The sequence below is a fragment of the Trachemys scripta genome, chromosome 16, assembly GCF_013100865.1.
Source record: "Trachemys scripta elegans isolate TJP31775 chromosome 16, CAS_Tse_1.0, whole genome shotgun sequence".
In the NCBI taxonomy this organism is placed as follows: Eukaryota; Metazoa; Chordata; order Testudines; family Emydidae; genus Trachemys; species Trachemys scripta.
In genome coordinates, this window is record NC_048313.1 from 2,377,377 (window position 1) to 2,401,471 (window position 24,095).

Below are 24,095 nucleotides of genomic sequence, written 5' to 3' on the forward strand. Positions count from 1 at the left end.
TCCTCCTCCTCCTCCTCCTCGGCGAGCCCCGGCCCCGGGAACCTGCCACCGAGCCCAGCTCGGCCCCCCTCCCCGGCCCCCCCTCTCCTCTGCTCTGCAGCTTTTTGGGGGTGGGGGGGCCCCTGATCTCTTGAAGGGGGTGGGGGATGTAGGGATCTGTCCCCCCCACCCCACTTCCAGCTTTTCCCCCAGGGGGGCCCCCGCCATTGGAAGGCAAGAAATCTCCTCTGGGCAGAGGACTGGGGAGGGAGGGGGGGCTCGCCCTGCTTTCGGAAGGGGAAGGCGAGCAGCAGAGTGCTTTGGGAGGGGGGTGTTTGCTCCATCCCCCCCCTTCCCCCTCCCCATTCCCCCCTTCCTCAGCCCAGCACCGGGGTGGTTTTTTTTTTTTTTAAAGGACCATCAGTCATTCTGCCTTTGACAGCTCTGAATACTTGATGGACAGCTGAGGCAGCCAGCACTACTGGGGAGAAAGAGAGAGAGAGAAAAAATCGACTGCAAACCCCCCCCCCCCCCCCTTTCCCCGGACCCCCCCCCCCCCCCACCAATGCTTTCCCTCCTTGCACTCGCTTTCTGGCCAGCCTTGCATCAGGGTTAACTGAGGCAGGGAGGAGGAGACCCCCACCCCCCACCCCGAGCACTGAATTGTTTGCAGCAGTTTGGACCCAGAGCTGGGGGGGGTGGGGGGGAGATCTCGGATCCTCGCCCCCCATACACAGCCCACTTCCTAAGGAGAGCGAGAGGAAAAAAAGACCCCGACTTGGACTCAAACGCCAAGCATCCGATGGCACAAAGGGTAGGTCTGCGGGCCACTGAGTTATTCCCTGGGACCTGGCTGGCCCATCTCCGCCTGGGCACTGGAGGGTCCTGTCTACCGAAGGGCTTTGGGAAGTGGAGCTGGGATTTGAAAGGGGAGGGGGGTTGCTCTGAATAGCTACCCCCCCCTCAAAAAAAAGAGAGAGCCTAGTTTGTGTGCTGGAGCCAGTGTTTCTGTCTGTGTGCACAGATCCCTTCTGTTCCTAGGCGCTTGGCTTTGCATGGAGATCTCTCTTCGGCTGGTGCCGTGTTTGCGTTGCAAGTGCCAGATGTTGGGGGGTTTTCCGGGGGCGGGGGGAGATGTTTATACTCAACTTTTTCTTAAAAAAAAAAAAAGAGGATCTTGGAAACCTCTTTTGTGTTGTCTCTTAGCATTGCTCCGTTTTCTTCCACAACTGTTTGCTTAGCACCCTCCTCTCTGCCCTAGCCGGGGGGAGATGGGCGATGAATGTGTGTGTCTACAGAATCGACAGATTGGTTGTGATTTTGCACCGTGTAAACGAAACAGGCTCCTGCCTGGTTGTATTTTCGACTTTCTCCCCTCTCGGCATGGCTGGGAGAGCCGAGACTGCTCATTTAGGGGCTTTAATGAGTTTACATTTAATTGGGGGGCACTTTGTGCTTCGTTTCTGAAGTTTTAACAACTTCTTTTCGACTCTAATCCTCTCCTTGGAGTGAGTGGAAGGAGCTCTGGTGCTCAGAGCCAGGAGTTAATGTGGCTTTAATCTGCCCAGTTGTTAGAAATTTAGCAAGCGTTTCCTGAAAGATTTTCCTCCTATTTTGAAATCACATTTCTATTTTGCTGGGAGCTTTCTCGGGATCTGACGCATACATACTTTTAGACACAAACAGCCCAGCCTCTCTATCTTATTCGCGACCCTAAAATATCCGCCCAGCTGTTAAAATACAAACTAACACTATCCGGCTAAAAGCAGGGGGGGGGGGGGGGTAAATGCCAACTTAAAAAAAAACTAGTAACTTCATAAAGACTTGAAAAAAAATGCAAGCCATCATCCATCCGTATTCTCTACATCCTGCATAAGTTAAGTTTCCATGCGAAAGAGAAAAGTTTGTCATTAAAAAGAAAGGGGGGGGGGGGGGGGGGATAAGACTGGGAAAGATCAGTGTGCTTTGAAAATGCCATGAAACTCTGGGAAGACAATTTAAAATAAAACGAGGCACATTAAATTGATGAGCAGCGTTATTATGTGAGAACTCCAGTGTGTGCTCTGGAAGCGAAAACAGATATAAACAACTTTGAAAAGAAGGGCAAATAAAACTCCCATCGACTCTCCCGAGTTTACAGAAATTCTATTTAGATTTTTTTTAAAAGGTTAAAACGTGTTTAAAACAGATTTCCCGCTTGCTCGTAAAAATCGAAGCCTTTGATTACATATATATATTTTCTCAACTCAGTCCAGAGTCAAACAACCTCCAAACGGCTAATGGAGACTAAAAATGGCTTGCTTGAATTGGTTGAAAGGGCTTGAGGAGGAAAGTTGGCAAGATTTAAATAAGAATAGCTGTCATGTTGGAATAATTTCACAGTCCCTTTTTTCCCCCCTTTAAAAGGTCTGGTTAAGGTAAAAAGTGGAAAGCGTGTTTAATAAATTATACCTCAGTTCACAGAGTTCGTTTTTTAAAAAAAGAGATTGGGATTTTCTTTCTATTTCGAGTTAGAAACCAACATCTAAGGGACGGGCAAAGTGAGGATTTAAAAGTTTATTTACAATGAACCAAAGAGGAAAGATTTTAAAGCAAGAATCTCAGAACTAGGAGCCCATTCCTATTTTAAATGTCAAATTTCCTCCTGGAAAATATGTTGAAAATATCTGTCACTTCTTTTTTTAAAATAACCCCCAAACTCCAGTTTAAAAAAGCGAGACAAATAATGTTTTAAAGGCGAAGTTGGCAAGAAAATAACAAGACTGATCGCCTCAACGTTAGAAACTTTTTTTAAAGGCGAGAAGGGGGGAAAAGATGCTGATGTTGGAGGGGGAAACTTCCCAGCTAGGGTGAAAGGAACAAGAGTGCTGGGGTGAAATTGACCACACCGTTTGATGGCGTGAAAGTAACACATTTTGCAGCGGCGGATCCTGAAAGCCGCCGTTGTTGCTGGAGTTAAATTAACAAAATGTTGCCGAGCAGGAACTAATTAAAAAAAAAGAGAGAGAGAGAATGTTTAAATGACAAAAGGGGTCGGTAAAGAGTGGTATTGATTTTTTTTTTAAGCAAAAACTTGGCTGGAAATCAAATCAATGCAATTCACAATGTTGTGATTAAGGGGTTATATTTCTCCACTTCTCGCCCTCCCAATATAGATCAGATCAACCCCTTGTCAATAGCTTCTTTACAAAGCAAACGAACAGACAGATGCCTCGGTTTTCTTCAGGGGGGGCTTGTCATGGGGAGGGCCGTTGCAAAGTAACTCCTCCGGTTCGGATTATGCGTGTGCCAAAATTACTTCTCCGGCTCCCCGGGTCTGAGTTTGCCTAGAGATGTTTTTGGTGCAAAAAAAAAACCCTCCCCCCACTTCCTCTGGGTGCATTCCCGGCCCGGGGGCCGCTGCGGTGGCTGTGTTTGGGAGCAGCGGGCTGTCTCCCTGACACCCACCCGCCCCTTGTTTTCCACCTGCCTTGCAGTACGATGACCTGGTGCATTACCCTGCCATGGATGGAGTCGCTTTGCCCGGGTTCGGGGACCCTCACACGGCTCGGAGTTTGCCGCATCACTCGTTGAACCAGAGCTCGCCGTATGGATCGGCCGGGGTGGCCCACCGGGCAGGCATGCCCCCGGGGCTGGGGAATACGGACGCCTTGAAGAGGGAGAAGGATGAGATCTATGGGTAAGGACCCGGGGCTGGGCTGGGCAGGGGGACGGGGACTCCCCGAGACTTGGGGGGCGCGGGGGTCTCCCTAGAATTGGCCCAGGCGCGGCTGACAATCGCTGGCTGGGAGAAGCAAGTTGTGTGTCTGTCTGTGTGGGGGTGGGGTGGGGGGGGTAAAGCCTCCGGGTTGTTTTAGTTGGAGCTAGGCGTTGTCTGCCTGGCGAGCCCGCTAGTCTTTTTGGAGGGTCCGTCTCTTCATGTAGGGCTGGATCCCTCTAATGAGCGGGGGATCCCTGGAGCCATTTGATTTCTAGGAGGCTCTGGTCAGTTTCACTGCTGGTGGGACCATCTGTGTCTCTCCTCTTTTATTTCAAGTGTGTGTGTGTGTGTGTGTGTGTGTGTGTGTCTGGGGGGAGGGGGTAATTTGCGGTGGAGATTTCTGAACGTCGGTCAGTCTAATTTCTAGCAGGACCGGGGCTGTCTGTCTGTCTGTCTGTCTAGCCATTTTCTGCCTGTTTTCTCTCCGTTCAGTTTCTGGGGGATTTGTTTGTTTCTAACCATGTATTTCCAGGGGGGAATCTCTCTCCGCCTGTCATCCTAGTAGTTTCCAGGAGAGAGAGAGAGAGATTTCCTCCCCCCAGACAAAACAAAGGGCACTTGGAGAGGGAAAGGCCGGGTTGTCACTTTCAGATCAGGCTCCCCACCTAAAGTGTGCCCGAGCGGGGTTGTGGATGAATCCTATAAAAAAGGAGCAAAGTTTGGATCCAAGCGGAGGGGAGAAAAGTGGCTCGGGGACCTGGCGCGGGGGTGATTTTGAAGGCCCAGGGAGAGGAAGTTTTTCTCGGCTGGGTGTGAGCACTTTGGTGCCCTGGTCTCGTATGGGCTCTGCAGTGTGGGCTGCGGGCTTCGCCATCCACGTTATTTCCCTTAGCCCGAAGCATTTTGCGCTCAGGACCTAGAAGTGGGGAGTCAGTGCTGGAAAAGGGGGGGGCCCTTTCCGAGCAGGAGAAAAGTCTGCATCGGAAGAGGCGCCGCTTGATTTGTTGGAAAGAGAAAGTCCAGAGCTTTTCTACAGGTGAGGCCAGACATACAAGCCAGGGACGAGCCCGGGAAGGGAAGGGAAGGAGGGGACATGAAATACTCCTGAAACCTAAACCCACCCCCGGGGAATAACTGTCCCCTGGAAAGGAGGAAAGAAGTGAAAAACGCTGAGGTGTCAGACATGGACCCAGCGTTTGTAGGGAGACAAGGGAAAGGTGGAGAAAAAGAGGGAAAGGAAGAGAGAAAACAGAGGAGAAAGAGGAAAGCAGAAGGAGGAAGGGAGAAGAAAGACAGGAAAGAGAAAGGAGAGAAAGAGGGAAAGATAGAAAACAGAGAAATAGAAGGCAAGAACCCAGGAGGGAAAGAGAGAAATGGCTCCCTTCTGAATAAGGTTAGCAGCCAATGCGGAGGACAGAAGGAGCCAAACACTACAAAGACCAGACCCCCCCCAGGACCCCTTTCCTCCCTACCCCCAAAGATTTTGGCAGTCACTTTTGGAGGAATAGGGACCGGGTGCTACGAGGGGCGTTAAAGTTTGCCAGCCTCTTTCTTCGAATCCCAGGTCTTCTGGCTCCATGTAAACATTTCTAGGAGCAGGGAAGCGAATCTATTTTCCTCCCCCAAAATGCCCCTAGTCCCCCTCCGTCCCCCCCACGCGTGCGCCCCCTTTGCCAGAGTGGAGGCTGCTTTCAATTTGCAACTATTTGTTGTTTTTACTCGTGGGCTCTGTGGAGACTCTCGTCTCGGCTGCTGGGCTGACACGCCAGCTCTCAAGTTCCAGGGGGGAGAGACACACTTAGGAGATAACATGGCTTATGTTGGCTGCAAATATTTACATAGCATATGCTGTGTGAACTTGTGCAGCGGGCCGGGAATGCACAGTGTGTGTCTAGATGGAGCGGGAGAGAGAGCGAGACTGCTCGGGCCTATGTGGATATATCTGGATGTGTGTGGGTGTGTATAATATATATGTGTGTGAGTGGGGAGATAGAAACGATCACAGAAATGTAGGGCCCCGCGCTGAGACTGGGCCAAGTAACCCTAGCCCAGTGGTTCTCAACCAGGGGTACAAGTCCCTCTGGGGGTAGACACAGCTCTTCTGGGGGGACGTCAGCTCATCTAGAGATTTGCCTAGTTCTATACCAGGCTACGTAAAAACCACTGGCCAGGTCAGGACACACGAAAATTTCCTACAGTGACTGGCCTGTACTGGACACTGAAATGTCAGTACAAGATTGATATTCTAGTTGCTGTATTTGATAGTTGTGTGGTCACAATGAGACCGTCGGCCCTTTGTCAGGGATCGTGTGGCGGTCACACTTTTGTAGTCTTCTGTCGGATTTTGTAAGCAAGTCGTTTGGAAGTGAGGTGGAACATGGTGGGGACGCGAGACAAATCCGCCTTCTGAAATGGGGACAGTTGTTTGGAAAGGTTGCGAGCCACTGCCCTAGACCGGCCCTGATCAGTGTGTATATGTGGCATATGCACGTGTCCACAGAGCGTGATCAGGGCTGCACCCTGTGTGTCTATGGAACACTTGTATCCACAGTGCGATATAATCGATATATTACACACTCGGGGCCTTAGCTGTGATATTGCGTGAGCGCTGGGTAAGCCGGAGAGCTTGCAATAGAAGTTGGTCCGACAAAAGCGATTCCCGCCCCGCCCTGTCTTGCTAATATTCTGGGCCCAACAGGGGGCTACACGCGTAGAAAGCATTAAACTGCCGGCACGGTGTGTCTGGGTAGACAGATTTTGGGTATATTCTATATCAGGGTGTCTCAAACTGGGGGTCAGGACCCCTCAGGGGGTCACAAGGTTATTACATGGGGGGGGGGTCGCAAGTTGTCAGCCTCCACCCCAAACCCCGCTTTGCCTCCAGCATTTGTAATGGTGTTAAATATATTAAAAAGTGTTTTTAATTTATAAGGGGGGGTCGCACTCAGAGGCTCGCTGTGTGAAAGGGTCACCAGTAAAAAAAAGTTTGAGAACCAGTGTTCTATATATACAGCTACAAAGTGTGTAATGTTGACATACACACACACACACACAGAGTGTATGGGTGTATCTCTAGCTATACGTGCGGTGTCAATATGGCACCTAAATACCTTTAAAAATCTGCCCTTAATCTGCTGTGATATACACAGTACCAATATGTATCTTTAGCTACACGGTGGGTATAGTACGTGTATATGTACATACGTGGATAGCTGTTCATTTGTCGGTCATTCTGTGTGTGTGTGTGTGTGTGTGTGCAGTAACATTGTGACATGTGTAACAATGTGGTACACTGTGTATATATACATATAGAATAGTTTTGTATCCATGTCTATATATATATTTACACAGCGGGTCTATGTATGTCATGCTCTGTGTGTGTGTGTATATATTTATACACACAGTGAGCAAGATGTCACACACACACACACACACACACACACACGTATATTAGTGTTGCACAATGTATCTGTATGTTTGGACAGGCAGACATTCTCTAGGCCCAAATCCCTGTTCCCCACTGCCTTGTTTGTTTGTTTGTGTGAGTGTGAAGTGAGTGCAAAGACTTGCTCAATGGTAGTGTTTTTACGCCCTCTTTACCCTCCTGCTGCACCCGTGTAACTGCTGCATAAGTAGCCGTTGTCTCTAGTGTATAAACGATCTATGTGCTCTGCGTGTGTGTACGCACATCAGAGGTATATTGTGCCTGTATATATGGACTTGTGTGTGTGTGTACATGGGTACACACAGTGTACAGGACACTGCCTTTGTATGCATGTCTTTACTGCACATTTCAACATATGGATGGTGGCTGTGTTGTGTGGCGGTTTTAAATCTAAACATAAACGAAACTTCGTGGCATGGTCCTCCGGTCCTCCGATGGGGTAGCTGCAGGGAAGTTAATGGCCACTGGTCAGTCTACACCACCTGAGGATCCGGCCGTGGCTGCATAAATCTGGGCCGCTGTCAGTGCGCGTACATGTCCGCACACACGCAGCGCGTATCATAGGGCTGCAGTTTGTGTAGTGTATCTGGAATCATATTCAACGGAGGAGTCCAAGCTGAATTGGTATCTTCCATGCATATTAATACTACCCACTGTGGGAATAGGTGTTGCATTGTATAGACCTGAGCGTGAGTAGATCTTTTAGCGTGTGTTTTGTGGGTCGATGTTATATGCTGCTGTGCGGGTGTGTATGTGTGTAGAAACGCACAGCAGGGTATAATGCCAACACACACAAACATATTATAAAAGATATTCTCACCATCAGTCTGTTTGTATGTCAGTTTTGTGAGCATACGTCATTGCACGTCAATATATGTGTTTGTGCGTTTAAACACACGGTAGTGTACAATGCTGATATCCTCACACCCAGTGTTTGTATGTATCTTATGTGACGCTTACGCATCAGTTTTATAGTCTGCAGTTCATCTATACGCACAAACCCCTATCCACAGCTGTGTGTAATATTGCTATACACATTAGATATTGAATCGAAATATTCCCGGGCACATAAGCTATTTACAAATGATATTTGCACTCGCCGTGCACAGTATTTTCTATGTAGAAACATACACCACGAACATGTTCTCAGCCTTTCTGTCCTGTACAATGCGGAGGCACTCGGTATCAGGGTGTGTATAGATAGAAGAGGTATGTCGATATGCATACCTGTGAATTACGAACCTTCCTGTACTATGCAAAGTGCATCCATATTATAGAGCGGGAGTGTGTGTATAGTATGTATGTTTTATGTACTTGGTATATTCCCCCCTCTCCCCCTGCCCAGCATTTCTCTGTCTTCTCTTTTTCTCCTTCCCTTTCTCCTCTAATTTTCTTTCCTTCTTTCTGTGCTTTCCCCCTTCCCCTAACCCTCCGGTTCATGCTCCCAGTCTCCTGCTCCCTGCTTCTCACACGCATGTTGATTATTAATGTATCAGGCGTATTATGGTGGTTGCCCAGGGACCAATAGAAGCTGGTGCTGTGCGAACCCAGCGTAATGAAGAGAGCAAACCACCCCTTCCCTCCGCCTCCTCTGAGCCCCCTTCTCCCCCTAGGGCTGGACCTTGCTCCCCTTAAGAGAATGGTACCAAGAGAGGCCAGCCAGCAGTGAATGTTGCCAGCCCAATCCAGTGTCCCCTCTATCTGAAGTGGTGTCGGTTCTGGTGCAGAAAGGTACCACCGTCCAACTACACTAATGGGCGATGGCACATCAAGGAAAGAAACCCGGGTGCCTTTGTCCAGTAGCACCAGGCATATTGCACGGCTAAGGGATGTGCGTGTCCGTATGATGCACACAGGTTAAAATTCTGTCTATGCATGTGTAGTGTGCAAAGAGTGTGTGAGTCTGTACACTCTTTAAATGTCATCCCGTATGTATTATACACACTCTGTGTGTGGGCACATGCACGAGGTCATCCCCTAGCTGTGTGTATACACCCTCATAACGTTCCCCCTTGTGCGTTTGACATTTTCCAGACCAAAATGTTTTGTATTTTGCGGTTTCCAACGACTTTTTCTTTCAAAATTTCCTTCAATTTTCTTTTTAAATTCCCCAAACTGTTTTAAAATGGTCAGAACAACGTTTCAATTTGATTTCAACAAAACCTTTGGCCTAAATGATTCCCTCCCGAACACACTCTTAAACGCTGCCCAGGAATTGAGAAAAATCCGTTCTTCCCCTAGCTCCGCTAATGTGTGTGTATCTTATATACGCTGTGTGTATACACGCTAATAATGCTCTCCCTTGTGCCTGTGTGTAATATATGTGCATCTACACACACAGTAATAATGCTGTCTGGTGTATTATGCGCACTGTGTCTGTAGCCACCAGTGACGTTACTCTGTGTATTATGTACATACAATTCCTACCCCAGGGCTACATGTACTATAGACAATATTCACGTACTATAGATGCACTATGTGTGCTTTATGTAGGCTTGGAAGGATTAGATATTTCATCAGAAAATGTTGATCGGACCCTGTGCACCACCAAACTATTTCCATCGATTAAAACCTGAAATTTACAGGTAAGCAAAGTAAAAATGACACGGGATGGACGGTTTGTGTTTTCACGATTATAAAGCGTTTTGAATCTCAGTGTCGACTGCCATCAAATAGTGATTGCCGGACGCCCCCCCCCACCCCCAGTTCCCACAACGGTGACAATTTAAAATAAATAAAAATGGGGAAAAATGCTTAAAAATAAACCTCGAAATTATTAAAAAATACAAATCGAATTTTGCCCAGCCTAATGATATGCCCTGTGTCTGTCTACACCCATGGGTTGTGGTCCTCTGTTTGCATATTTGCTCTGAGTGTGTATATACACTAATGCCGTTCCAGTCTGTGTAGAGCAGTGGGTCTCAAACTTTTTTACTGGTGACCCCTTTCACATGGCAAGCCTCTGAGTGCGACCCCCCCCAATAAATTAAACACACTTTTTTCTATATTTAACACCATTATAAATGCTGGAGGCAAGCGGGGTTTGGGCTGGAGGTTGACAGCTTGCGACCCCCCATGTAATGACCTCGCCACCCCCTGAGGGGTCCCGAGCCCCAGTTTGAGACCCCCTGGTGTATAACTCTCCTTTGAGTGGGTGCACTTGTGTAACAGTCACATACACTGTTAGCATGCATAGCCTTTGTTTGCTCACTTCTGCACAATATGTTGCGGAGAGAATCTATTGCACCCCACGGCATGTGAACAGCAGTTGGTTCGTGTAGATTCTACTCCGTCTCCGTGATACATTGTAGGTGCGTCTACACTTGTGTGTAGACAGTGTATAGCACGTGTGTTGCACACTGTGCATGCTTCTGTGCGACAGCCTCTTTTATTACCCAGCGTGTGTCCTACCTTGTGCATGCCGGAAGCTTGTACGTGATGCTCGGCAATGACCACTGCGGATATTACACATTGGGTGGGTTAGAGAGACAAGGCCGGGGAGTGAATATCTTTTATTGAACCAACTTCTGTGGATGAGAGACACGAGCTCTCTTCGGGGCTGGGAAAGGTCCTCCGAGCATCACAGCCAGGTGGACCAGATTGGTTAGTGGAAGTAGTTAGCGCTCAAGGTAGAGCGTGGCCCATTGACACCTCTGCGGTCCTAGGACAACAAGGGGTGGGCGGGAGCTCTGAATACCTTTCCCAGACCCGAGGAAGAGCTCTGTGTAAACTGGAAAGCTCGTCCCTCTCTCCAACAGAAGTTGGTCCGATAAAAGATATTACCTCCCCCACCTTGTCTCTCTAATATCCTGAGACAGACACGGCTACAAATGACACTGCGTGCAACCGGACGTAGGTGCTTTATAACATGGGTGTGTGTTGTTTGTGCACCACACAGAATGGATCCGTGAGCATGAATGACTACGTGTGTGGGTGTGTGTTTATATTTGTGCAGAGGGGTGCAGGCGGTGTATGCGTATTGCACACGATCTGTGTGTGTGTGTGTGTTACACATGGGCTGGGTATACATTTGCATGGCATCGATGCGGGGTGTGCGCCGCGTCGTGTGTGCATCTGCACGGATCGCGTGGCGTTTGTGCCCATGTGTGCAATCCGTTGGTGCAAGTGGATAGTTGTGTCAGGACCCGGGACGTTAGGGGGCCCCAGCCAGCAGAGGCCACTCCACCGATAGAGCAGCAGATTTTGGGGGGAGGGGCAGATTTTGGGACCTCTCCCTCCGTGAGTGGGGCGGATGTGGCTGGTGGGCCGACACGGGCTAATGTATTCTTGCCCCAGGGCCTTCTCTAACCTTGTTCCGGCGCTGATCGGCAGGGTGTCTGGATTGCATAATGCGTGTGCCTTCACCCTGTGTGTCCTGTAGAGTGACCAGACAGCAAGGGTGAAAAATCGGGACAGGGGGTGGGGGGTAATAGGAGCCTATATAAGAAAAAGACCCAAATATGGGGATTGTCCCTATAAAATCGGGACATCTGGTCACCCTAGCGTCCGGCTCTAACCTGGCCTCTGTGCTGTAGGCACCCCTTGTTCCCCTTGCTGGCCCTGGTCTTTGAGAAGTGTGAGCTGGCGACCTGCTCCCCCAGGGATACCTCGGGCTCTTACCCCGGTGGGGACGTCTGCTCCTCCGATTCCTTCAACGAGGACATAGCCGTCTTCGCCAAACAGGTCAGTGTCTGGAGCCGGCGGAGGGCAAAGCAGGAGACACCTAAGGCCAGAGGAACGCAGGGGAAGCCGTGCCAATGCTGGGGCCCGACTCGCTCTAGCGTTATCCCTGGGTAAAATCGACTGATTGATTGGCTCGATTCAGGGAACTACTTGGAAGACCCAGCGCTGAATCAGACTTGGCAAATCAGGCCCAGCTGCTATCTTAATCATTGCCAAAAAAACAAAACAAAACAAAAAAACCCTGGTGTTGATCCTGCGTTTATAGACATGCCCTGGCCAGGCCGAGAGCGTACATGAGGCTGCGTCGTGCTTAAAAATTATAGATAGATATATAGAGAGAGAGAGCAACGCTTGCTTGGAAGGACTTTTAAAAAGGAGACGGGGTGAAATCTGATCTTGCATAGGAGGGGCTGGGCCGCAGCAGGGGTGGGAATATTTTAAAATACATAGACACGGCAGAGCCGAGAGTGAAATATACGCATGTGGGGATGTCACGGAAGCTCTGGGGAAAGAGAGATTTCTTTCTCTCGCTCTCTTTTTATGTTTTGGGGAAATGAGAAAACCAGATTTTTGTTAATCGTGCTAACCTTTTGCCTCTCTGTGTTTTATTTGTGCTGGCTTGTCCATGTCTTTCTCTTTCTAGATTAGGACAGAAAAACCTTTATTTTCTTCCAATCCCGAGCTGGATAATTTGGTAAGAAACTTAAAAAAAAAAAAATCTATAATTCCGTGTACAATGCAAATAATCTTTTTTTTTTTTTAAATGGCTTTTCTGCTGGTCCGATTGGCTGGGGGTTGTTTTTCTTTCGTTTTCCCCGTTGGCAGCTTCTCGTCTTCATTTAAATGTGGCTCCAGTTCTGCAAAGCTATGCCCCGGGAGTGAGCTGCTTCCGCTCAGCGTCCATGCAAGCTTGCATTCCTGTTTGGCCTGGGCCTTTCAGCGTGGACCCGAGAGACAGAAGCATGTACTCCAAGCTGAGTTTAAGTGCTTTCCTCAATAAGGACTTGTACTGGGACTTATTCAGTGCACCCAGAGTTAAGCACATGCGTGAAGTCTTAGCAGGATCGGGGCTAAAGATGTTGCATGCGGGGGAATTGATTCATTTCCTAAATCTAAGAATGAAGGCCCAGATTTTTAAAGGGGTGTTGGCGTTGCCGCGCTCCGCGTTGCAACGGCCAGGTCGTTTTCAAAGGGGACGGAGGCTGCTAAATCCGTCTTGGAAATGCGACGGAGGCGCTGCGGCCTTTCAAAAGCCAGGCCTTTTAGTCACCGCTTCAGCTCTTTGAAGCGACGCAGAGTAACGGTGGCGCAGGGTCTGGCCCACTGGCGTCGCACCAACGGAATCGGCCCTTAGAAAGGCTTTTCAGACTCTCCCGAGGAACGGATTGATTAGGCCTCGTTCTCTGTCGCTTTGGACGCTTACACGGGAGCCAAATGAGTCTCACTCGCATCACACGGGCGTGTGCTGTGCCCCGAGCCGCGGAGAACCAGACGTGTTAGGGCCGGGGAGAGACATGTGGAAAAGTAAAGGCTCTGTCCAAGTGACTATGTGGGTATAATCCAGCCAGCGAATGAAATAAACCTGGGGCCTCAGCTCCATGAGTTTGGTTTATGCGCTGGCCCCTTTCCGCCGCTCCGGCCCCTTATCGGCGATGCAGATAAAGCCGCCTCAGACGGATTTCCCTTTGTGTTCTCGTTACAGATGATTCAATCCATCCAGGTGCTGCGATTCCATCTCTTGGAGTTAGAAAAGGTAAGTCGACACGTTTTCCTCCCTTCCCCCTCACCAGCGCAGGGTTGGGGGGTCATTATTTGTAACCGTTTTTTATTAAAAAGCCAAAGGAACTCTTATCGGCCAGCCCCTCAGCTGATCCAAACGGGCCCAGCGCCATTGGTTTCAAATAGAGCAGTGGTGGTTTGCACCAGCTAGAGATTGGTCCCCTTGATTTTAAGGGAGTTCTGCCAGTTTACATCAGGGGGGAATTGGGCCCATAGACTTCAATGGAGCCACACAATTTTACACCAGTGGGGGAGCTGGCCCCAGTGACCCCGGCAGAGCTGCAGCCAATCTATACTCTGGCCGTATGGTTTTTCTTTTTTTTTTTCCCCTCCAATTGGAGCCATTGCAAACATCACCAGTAACACTGAGTTAAATACGGTGCAACTTTTTTCGCCCGTTCGCAGCTGCTTTGATGATGGATCTGAGGTTTCATGCGACGACAGCAGAAATGAACCTCCAACCAAATCATCTGAGCAAGGAGAAAGTCCCGCCAAAGCCAAACCCCTTCTAATTGATGTTTTCAACCCAAGCCGTGCTGCTTGCCGTGGTGAAAGCTGGATGGCCCGTCACTAAGCCCCACGTGCAGCTGATAAGTGGCCAAATAAAACGGTTTTAAACCCACGTGGGGCTGAATTTCGGCTTTGGGATTATTATCCTGGTTCATTGGTACAACAGCCCGCGAAGGTTTAATTTTTCATCTGGCAAGATGGGGGGAAGGGGGCAGGTTCAGAGTAGAGGCCAGGCCTGAGAGAGAGGAGAAAATAAATGGACGTGTGTTAAAACAAAGGGTATAAATTCCATGTTTTGGCCAAATCTTAAACAAACCGTTTCAGCTTTTTCCAAATTTTATTTTTCCCCTGATAAAACTATTCCCCGCATTCGACCCAAATTGACTATTTGCCGTCATTTATTTTTGCCCAGCTCTAAGCAGGGACTCTCGTTTTGTTCTGCATTTGTACAGCTCCTGGTGCAATGGGGTTCTGATGCATGGTGGAGGCGGGGCCGCGGTGCTCCCCAGGGCTCCCGTAACACGCCTAATAGTCATAAAAACGTACAGCGCCCACAGCCCGGCACAACGCAGCCCTGATCCCTGACTGGGGATCCTAGCTAGAACTGAGCAAATGTTTGCAGCCGAAAGTTTGTTCTCCAAAAGAAGCAGGCTTGGAACATTTCGCGAAGGCCGGGCAATTTCTGAGAGTTGTTGAGGTTGGAAAAAAAGAAAAATTCTAAAAAACAAAAATAAACAAAAAAAACCAAATCAGTGCTTCAATTTGACATTTTTGGATGCGAGTTTTGATTGTTTGGGTTGGAACAACATTTCTGTTGGAATTTTCCTTTCCTTTGGTTTAGTTTTAGTTTTAAAATGTCTAAAATCAAAACAAATTGGCTTGGGGGTTTGTTTTTTTTTAAGCTTTTAGATTCGCTAAAAGTTCCAAGAAATTTTGTTTTCAGGTCAACACAAAACAATTTTTTTTAAATTTTGAACTGCCAGCAAGCCCCCCTCCCCCCCAAAAAATTGATTATTGGGAGAGCTGTAGCTGCTAGACGTTCCGGTACTATGAATAATAATTACTGATTTCCAATAGACATGCTGCTCTGGTGAATAAAGTGACTCCCACGCATGTGTGTTTGTAGGGCTGGGGCCTTAAACAGGACAGACCCAGTCCAAATCCCCTTGAACTTGGATTTATGCTTTGCAGAATAAGGCTAGAATTAAACACCTGCTTGGCAGTATGCTCGGGCTTAAGGGCCTTGCTTATCTTTAAGCACCTAGGTAGGCCTTTGACGTCAATACCCCTCAGTGGACCGGACCCATAGTGAGAGCTAATTAGTACATTCAGTGGCAGAGTTCCAGTAGACATGATGGTAAAGGACCTGATTCCAAGCCACATGGAATGGCTCCAATTTTTTGTAAAGCAATCAATCTGTCTGTGGTGCCCATCACCATAGCCTCTGGGCACGTCCCAATCTTCAGTGTATTTACCCTCCCTGGTGAGATAGAGTGGTGCTGTTATCACAGAGGTGGAACTGAGGCACAGAGAAACGTACAGGTTAGATCCTCCCGAGACCCAGGCGAGGGCCCCACCCTCTGAGCCGCCCCACCTCGGTAGGGCTGCTTTGTAAAATAGACTCTGTTAATTCACGGTAGCTGCAACTAGTTCTGACAATACTTCAGTCTCCGGTAGCCAAAGCCCCGTGTAGCACGCGTCATGGGGAAAGTAACGAAACCAGGGTAGTACAGGCCTCTGCCGCAGCTCCGTGCTGTTAAAGAAACATGTGGAGGGTTAGCTTTTTATTTAAAACAAAAAACAAAAAAAAACCCCACCACGGGCAGACCTTTCCCTAGCGTAAATCAACGTAGCTCCTTTAAAATCAAGGCCAGAGGATCGGAGTTGGAGTCTGAACAAAATACAGACGAGGCTTGGAGTTAGACCAAACGCTTTCAAAGTGACCCATCCAGGGGATAAGCAATGATGCTCCTACAAACGGCTGGTTTGGATTTACAGAGAAGCCGGGAGAAATTTCTTGACGCTCTGACCCGTGGAGATCGGGATAAACTTTGCATTTGGGCAGCGTGTCTCGTGCAAGTGAAACGCTAGGATGTCTAAAGCTCGTCTGCACTCAGATTTTGCCCCGGGATAAACTATGCTTCAGAGAGGAGGGGTGTTGTGGGAGGAGACCGTCCCAGGAGGGTGGATGACAGCTGAATTCTGCTGGCATCAGGCAGAATTTGTCTGTTCTCTTCTCCAGCCGTTTAAGGACCGGTCTGAATTAGAAATCTTGCCCCGTCAACATCTAATTGCACCAGTTCCGACCACTAATACGCACGCCATTGCAACGGTTTGAAATCCATTTAACGTAGGGTGGTAATAATCGGCTAGAGGGTCAGATTCTGATCTTAGTTAAACTGGAATAAATCAGGACTTAGAATCCCGCAAGTCAGTGGAGTTATTCCAAGGGCCGAATTCCAAATCGGCGCCCGGCTCTGGGCCGATTTACACGGGGAGTGAGATCAGAATCGGGCCCCATGGACGTCACACATTGAGAGGTTAGCGAGCCAGACCCTTAGCCCAGCCGGCTGTAGAGAGATCGGTTCACCGGGGGGCGGGAGGTGGGGTTTAAATCGGCAGGCCGGATTCTCCAGCGCGTGCCGACCAGCCGGGGCTCCGTGGGGGTCCGTGGGCCAGATCCCTGCCTGGCGCGGAGGGGGCGGATCTGGCCCATTCCCCTCCCCGGGGCGGCGTGTCTGGTCAATTCCAGGCATGATGCAATCGCGAAGGGGGAGGGATGAGGGGGTCCCAGGGCTCCGGCCAAGCAGCAGGCCGGGGTAATGAGCTCATTATAGCTACAATCGCCCTCACGGTTTTTAACTCGATAATCCCCTTGTTAATGGGGTAATTAACCCTTTGAGCGCCACAGCGGGCTCCTGCTGGGAGCTGATAAAAGGGGGTTGGGGGGGTCGGCGAAGGGCTTCTGCCAGGGGCAGGGAAGAAAAGGGAAGCCGGGAGCTGGGGCTTTTCAGAGCTGAAGGCCTGGAGAGAAGAAAGGCAGAGGAGGGACCCACAGCGCCCGCAGCAAATACACTGGGAGGGGTCCTGGCCTAGGGCAGACGGGGCTCCGGTCTTCTCACTAGGAGGTGTATTATGGTAATGCCTAGACGACAGCCCCGCCCCCCAACCGAGGTGGGGTTCCCATTGTGCCCGGCTCTGCAGAGACACCCTCCGCCCATCACTCATGCACAGCCCTCCCCCCTCCCATCGTACCTGCCCGGCCCTGCCCAACGTCTGTCTGTCTCCACCGCCTGTCTTTTCCCCTCAGTGTATGTACAGCCCCTAGCACGCCGGGGGCTCCTGACAAATACCGGACAGGGCTGAGCACCGGGAGGTCCTGGGGCTACGGTAATACACCTAACAAACACCAAAAAACCCACCCTCTCCTACTTCAGAGGTCTAGCTGAACTCTGAGGATGAGGGTTCAGGAGCAGAGCTAACACGGGGGGGGATCTTACCCCCTGTTTGCTGCTGTGGGGTTCTCCCCCTTCCTCTGAAGGATCTGGTGGCGTCTGTCGCTGTCTGACACCAGAGGTGGCCCCTGAGTTCTGATCCCGGCTGGCCGGTCCCTTGTCTGGATCTTCTCCGCGAGGGCCAACACAGCCAACCGGGCTAAAGCACCAAAGAGTCAGGCTCTCGGGTGGTTCCTCTCAGCTCAGGGCTGGGGAGACGGGACGCCGGGCCAGATGGGCAGGCCTGATTGGGAGCGGCTGGAAAACACCGAGCCCAACGGGGTTCTGACCCAGCCGCCTGGGCTCGCGCCTCCTAACGGTTCTCCTTTTTGGGGAGCAGGTACACGACCTGTGCGACAATTTCTGCCACCGCTACATCACCTGCCTGAAGGGGAAGATGCCCATCGACCTGGTAATCGACGACCGGGACGGGGGCTCCAAATCCGACCTGGAGGACTTCACGGGGTCCTGCGCCAGCCTCTCCGACCAGGTGGGAGACCGGACGCCTGCTTTAGACAAGGGATCGGGGGGCTCCCTCATTGTGCCACCCGGATACACTGTGAGAGACGGGCCTTGCTCCAAAGAGCTCCCAGGCTCCAGAGACAAGGGGTGGGAGGAGAAACTGAGGCACAGAATGCGGAAGTTGTCCACGGTCTCACCGCAGAGCTGGGAACATAACCAGACCAGCGCAGTACGCACGAGACCATGTTGCTAACACCAGACATGTGACCCCAGAACCCGGCTCCGATGTCTCGCACACGGCTCCCCGGCTGGCCCCAGGTCAGCCCACCCCGAGTGGCGGGGACATTTCTCTGGCATCTCGGGGATGGGGACTGCGGGAGCTTGGTGCCGCTCCGGCCAATCCACGCGTGTCCCCATGCCCCGGCCAGGCACTTGGAGATGCAGCTGTGTCCCGGGGCACGTGCATCCCAAAACACAGGATGCGATTGTCTCTCCCGGCGCTCTGGGGGTGCGGCCGTCCATCCAGTGGGATACGAGGCCTTTTCCCCTCCAGGAGGCTCTGATCCAGGCTGGGGGGACTGGCTGGCTCAGAGGGAAGAGAAACGGGGTCTTTCCTCCCCAGCGCTGATGCAGGCATGTGCATAGACACGCTGGAACAGACGTGCCGCGCCGGTCACGCACCCGCAGGCGTGCGCAGCAGTTCTCGACACGGACTGACGCGCGCCCCTCAGCTACGAATGTGCAGCCATGTCCACCGTGCACCCCCAGACACACACGGGGAGCCCCAGGGCTAGCACGTTACATGTCAGCATGTGTGTTAACAGCCAGGGCTAGACACCCTCCCTCCCTCCACATGCATGCAACACCCATGGAGGATTGCAGACAGCTAGCGCCTCCCCCCCACTCCCTCTCACACACACACCCACACAGCACCCCCTTGCCCCTTTGGCAGCACGAAGGGGCCCAGGAGGGGGTGGGGGGACAGCCCCCAGAGGCTGTTTTCTGCTCCCTGGGGCCCATAGGGGGAGAGCAGGTGGTAGGGCAGCCCCGAGGCAGCGCGGCCCCATGGACAGAACCCCGAACTGGTGCTCGGGAGACCTGGGTTTGATTCCTCGCTCTGGCCTGCTGGGTGACCTGTGGCAAGTCTTTTTTCCCCCCCCAGCCTCGTGCCTCAGTTTCCCCATCTTTGAGATCTAGGGATAAAAGGCACAGCACAGGAGCTAACTGGTATTTGTTGGGCATTCGGCCGATGCCATCTGCTCAGACTGGAATAGCAGGGGGTGAGGGGCAGCAGCAGGATGGGGGGGGAGCCCAGGGCCGGGGGGGCTGCGGGTCGGGATGGAGGAGCAGCTGCAGGGTTGCATGTGAGAATCCAGCCCAGCATCTGTTCTCACCAACCTGGTCCTGACCAGCCCCTTTGCGTTCCCGGGGGCCCGGCTCACCCCCAAAGCGATCACCCCACGTGGCTTCCTCCCACCTTGCTACCTGGGGGACGTGCTGTGGTGACAGGGGTCGCGGGCAGAAGCCGGAGCTCAGTGCGGGGAAGGGTGTGCGGGGTGGATCGGGGGCGGGGGGGTCCCCACCTCCAAAGGACGCCAGACTCCCCTGCACCCCTCCTGCTTTGGAAATAGGAATGACGGAGCCGTGCTTTGGAAAGAGTCCGGCTGGTGACGAGGGAGCGTCTGGGCCGCCCCACCCGCCTGCCGCCCCCCTCGTCTGCCCCCCGCTTGCTAATGCAGCCGGCGCAGTCATTTGCCTATAGCAACTCTGATGCATTTTTAATACGCCCCCGAGCTACTCACTATGGGTGGAGGGAGGTAATCCCCAGCCGGGACTTTGTTGTTATAATTAGATGGCGCCGCTCCCCCCCCCGCCCCACCTACCCACCTGGGGGGTTGATTTGGGGTCAGCTTCAGCATCAAGGCCCTGCATAGACCCCCCCAGTCCATCCCCGATTCCAGAGCAGGACTTGGGAGCAGCCGGAGGGGAAGCAGCCCCCCCCGCCCCGCTCCACCCCCATATTGACCCATCTGTCCTTGGGGTTCGGACAATGACAGACACAGGGGGGTCCGGCCTGTTAGTGGGACCCCTCCTAGGGCAGGGGTCACCTCTCCTTAGGGTGACCAGATGCCCCGATTTTATAGGGACAGTCCCGATTTTGGGGTCTTTTTCTTATATAGGCTCCTATTACCCCCCACCCCCCCCGTCCCGATTTTTCACACTCACTGTCTGGTCACCCTACCTCTCCTAATACACCCCCACCCACCCACGCCTTCAGAGACAGACACACCCAGCAAGCTGTGCACGCACAGGGACACAGCCGCCGCCAACACACGCATGAGCTTTGTGTCTCCGTGTGCGCCGTGCAAAGGTCCCGCCTGTGGCTGTGCCTGGGCACACGCTGCCAACATACGTGATCTTTGCATGTACACCGCAACATGCCACAAACACAGGCATAAGCTTTGCACGCACAGAGGCATGCCGCAAACACGCCTGATCTGTGTGGGCGGCAAACACGCCTCATCTTTGCACATATACACACACACGCTACAAACAGAATTGCTGTCAGTAGAAACAACACAACACACACACACCCCGCAAACGCACACACATTGCAAAACGCCTCTCTTCCCCAAGGGAATATTTGCAGCCTTGTGGATGGCAGAGGAAGGCTAGAGACAGGAGAATACCCAGCCCTGCTCTTGGGCCTGCAAAACAGCTGTTTAAATCCCCGAGACCCCCCCAGAGCAATGAACCAAGTTGTTGGCGTTTGTGGTAAAGCGAGACCCCAACTCCCCGCCATGGAGCCAGCCCGGTGCACCGCGCTCCATCGGGCAATAGCACCCTCTTAAAGGGGCAGAGGAAGGGGGAATACAGGTAGGATGGGAGGGCGGTAAATGCAGGAGCAGACAGCTGTTTGGGTGCGGGGAAGAGAGTGGTGTCTAGTGGTTAGAGCAGGGGGGGGTTGGGAGCCAGGACTCCTGGGTTCTATCCCCGGCTCTGGGAGAGGAGTGGGGCCTAGTGGTTAGAGCAGGGGGAGCTGGGAGCCAGGACTCCTGGGTTCTATCCCCGGCTCTGGGAGAGGAGTGGGGCCTAGTGGTTAGAGCAGTGGGGGGGGGGTCAGGAGACAGGACTCCGGGGTTCTCTCCCCAGCTCTGTTAGGTGGAGTGGAGTCACTCTGGAGTGACTCCAGTTTAAAGGAGGCCGGCGCTGGTCGAAGCAGCGGGAATGTCGCTCCGTGTGGCCCCGGCGGTTGGGTTACAGTCAGCGCTGCAGCTTCGGTCTCCTGGGCCTTTAACCAGGGACCTTTGCTCCCCTCCCTCCCCTGCTCCTGTGGGGGGCGCGTGTCGGGTTCCCCCCTGCAGCCCGTCCCTTCTTAACCCTTCTCACCCCCGGGCTCCCGCCGAGGGGCCTGGGATCAGCTAGCCGGGGTTAACGAGGTGGGGCATGTGCAGGGAGGGGGCGGGATGTAACCGGAGCTGTATTGTTCCTCCTGGGGGCAAAGCCGGGGCCCCTTAAACTCTGCCCTGCGGCTGGGGGGTCATAACGAGCCTAGGTGTGCAAATCCCCTTCCCCCCGGCCCCATTGCTGTGGGTTGAGGCTGGCCAGCCCCCAGGGTGCTGCATGGGGACCCCCCCCCATGGGTCTGGTCTTGTTAGAGGGTCTTTTAGTGCTGATATCATGGTAGCAACTAGAGGCCCCAACTGAGACTGGGGCCTCCCCCGACCCAGCTCCGGGGCCCCCACCGTGCCGGGCGCTGCACAGACCTCACAACCCAGATTGTGGGATGTGCCGGAGGGTTGCCCAGACCCTGTCGGTCGAGATCCGCGGCCCCTCCGTGTCGCTGGGCATGGCCCGGACCCCTGGCCAACCCGGCTCGGGGACCCCGTCATGCCAGGCCTGGCCCCAGGCAGCACGGGCCAGGCACTGGGCTGAGATGGCGCTTACCAGGAGCACCAGTGGGGTCGCCCGGGGGCTGGCTCTGGCTCCACCACCCGGCGCTCCAGACCCAGCTAACCCTCCCCGCGCTGCCCTCTCTGTGTTTAGAATAACTCCTGGATCCGAGACCATGACGAGACGGGCTCCACGCACTCGGGCACACCGGGCCCCTCCAGCGGGGGCATCGCCTCGCAGAGCGGGGACAACTCCAGCGAGCCAGGTAAGGTGGGACACCCCCCCCCGCAACCCCCACCCCTGCACCAGCCCAGCCTGTGGGGCAAAGCCCGGACTGGGGCCGGGAGAGAGAAATCTCCTGGCTGGGAGAAAAGCCTCTTTACGGCCTGAGAAGGACTTGGCAGGTGCCACCCAGTCCTGCGATGCAACCGCCTCTGGGGTGGCGCAGGGCCGCTGTTTATTCAGCGATCCCTCTCCCGGCCCTGCAATGCAGCCACCTCTGGGGTGCAGCGGGCCGGCTGATTAACAGCCACAGTGGTGCAGAATAGTTTGAGACAGGAAGTGACGGAGGATCCCAACTCCCTGCGAAATGACAGGGGCTGGGGGCTCTTTATTCACGGCCAGGCAACGCGCCGGCTCTGGGCGCGCACGGTGATTACCCCGCGAACGAACCCGGGGAGCGGAGCAGAGCGGGCAGAGGAAGGGGCCGTGGCTGCCTTTGGCTCCAGGGTCACCGAGGTCACCTTCCTCCCTGCGCAGCACAGCCCCATGGGGAGACTGTGGGGTGGCATAGAGCTGAACTCGGAGAGGGAGGGCAACGAGGGGGGAGGGGGATAGAGAGGCAGTGGGGGGGATGGAGAAAAAGTGTGGGGGGTTGGAGAGGCAGTGTGGGCCTGGAGGGGCAGTGGCGGGAGCTGGAGAGGCAGGGGGGATGGAGGGACAGTGGGGGGAGCTGGAGCACCCACACACACCCCACGCAGCCTCACAACATACACACGCGTGCACTGTGCACCCACACCCCCCCCGCATAACCTCACAACATACACACGCGTACACTGTGTGCCCACACGCACCCCGCACAACCTCACAACATACACACGTGTGCACTGTGCGCCCACACACAACCCGCACAGCCTCACAACATACACACGCATGCACTGTGCACCCACACGCACCCTGCGCAGCCTCACAACATACACACGCGTGCACTGTGCACCCACACGCACCCCGTGCAACCTCACAACATACACATGCGTGCACTGCATCTCCATGCAACATGCATGCCCCATACAGCCACATAACACACCCAGACATCTGCTGTGCATCTACATAATGCACACCCACCCACCCTGCAGCACAAAATGGGCCTCGTGCAGCCGCACAACATGTGTGTATGTGTGCTGTACATGCACACACGCATCATGCAACCTCACAACAGCCACACGTGTTCCATACGCACATCTACACGCTCTGTGGATCCGTACAACACGTACAAGTGGGCTGTGAATCATTCATAGAGCTGCACAATGCGTGTGGGGGGGAGGGGGCTACGCTACGCTGCAGGGAGCGGGGGGGCAGCAGGGGGCACTCCCCCCTGGCAGGTAGGTCTGGCCCCATTGCCCCAGGGCGGCTCTAGGGGGCGCTGTGGGGCAGGGAGTGGGGCGGGGGGTTCAGCAGGGGGCGCTCTCCCCTGGCAGGCAGGGCTGGCCCCAGGGCGACTCTAGGGAGCGCTGTGGGGCAGGGAGCAGGGAGTGGGCAGCAGGGGGCGCTCTCCCCGTGCAGACAGGGCTGGCCCCATTGCCCCAGCGCGGCGCTAGGGGGCGCTGCGCTGCAGTGAGGTGCAGGTGCCGACTCTGCTTGTCCTGAGGTGTCTGGTGCCGGGCCCTGTATTGACCCAGCAGCGCCAAGGGGGTCACCGTCACTTCCTGTCCCAAACTGGGGTTTAGAGTTGGTGCATCCGACGGGCCGCCGTGCTCCCAAGGCCCCTCCCCCTCTTCTCCTAGCTCCCCTCCTCCACCCCTGCACCCCATTCCCCTTCCCCACCCCCCTCCCTGCTCCCAACCCCCCGCTCCTCCCTTCTCCTCACCCCCATCCCAGCTCATCCGCACGCCCCTCCCCACCCACTTCCCTGCTCCTAACCCCCTGCCCC

The 24,095-nt window shown here is 53.3% G+C and overlaps 1 protein-coding gene across 1 annotated transcript in view; it reads left to right on the forward strand.

Annotated features, from left to right (window-relative positions):
* The first annotated feature begins 535 nt into the window (after positions 1-535).
* MEIS3 (Meis homeobox 3) overlaps positions 536-24,095 on the forward strand; it is a 32,040-nt gene continuing 8,480 nt past the window's right edge. Inside the window, exons 1-7 of the mRNA XM_034792665.1 lie at positions 536-793; positions 3,456-3,658; positions 11,660-11,807; positions 12,451-12,501; positions 13,510-13,560; positions 17,931-18,080; positions 22,100-22,211. Coding sequence (XP_034648556.1) covers positions 782-793; positions 3,456-3,658; positions 11,660-11,807; positions 12,451-12,501; positions 13,510-13,560; positions 17,931-18,080; positions 22,100-22,211 — 727 coding nt within the window. The 5' untranslated portion in view covers positions 536-781. The remainder of the gene's footprint in view (positions 794-3,455; positions 3,659-11,659; positions 11,808-12,450; positions 12,502-13,509; positions 13,561-17,930; positions 18,081-22,099; positions 22,212-24,095) is intronic.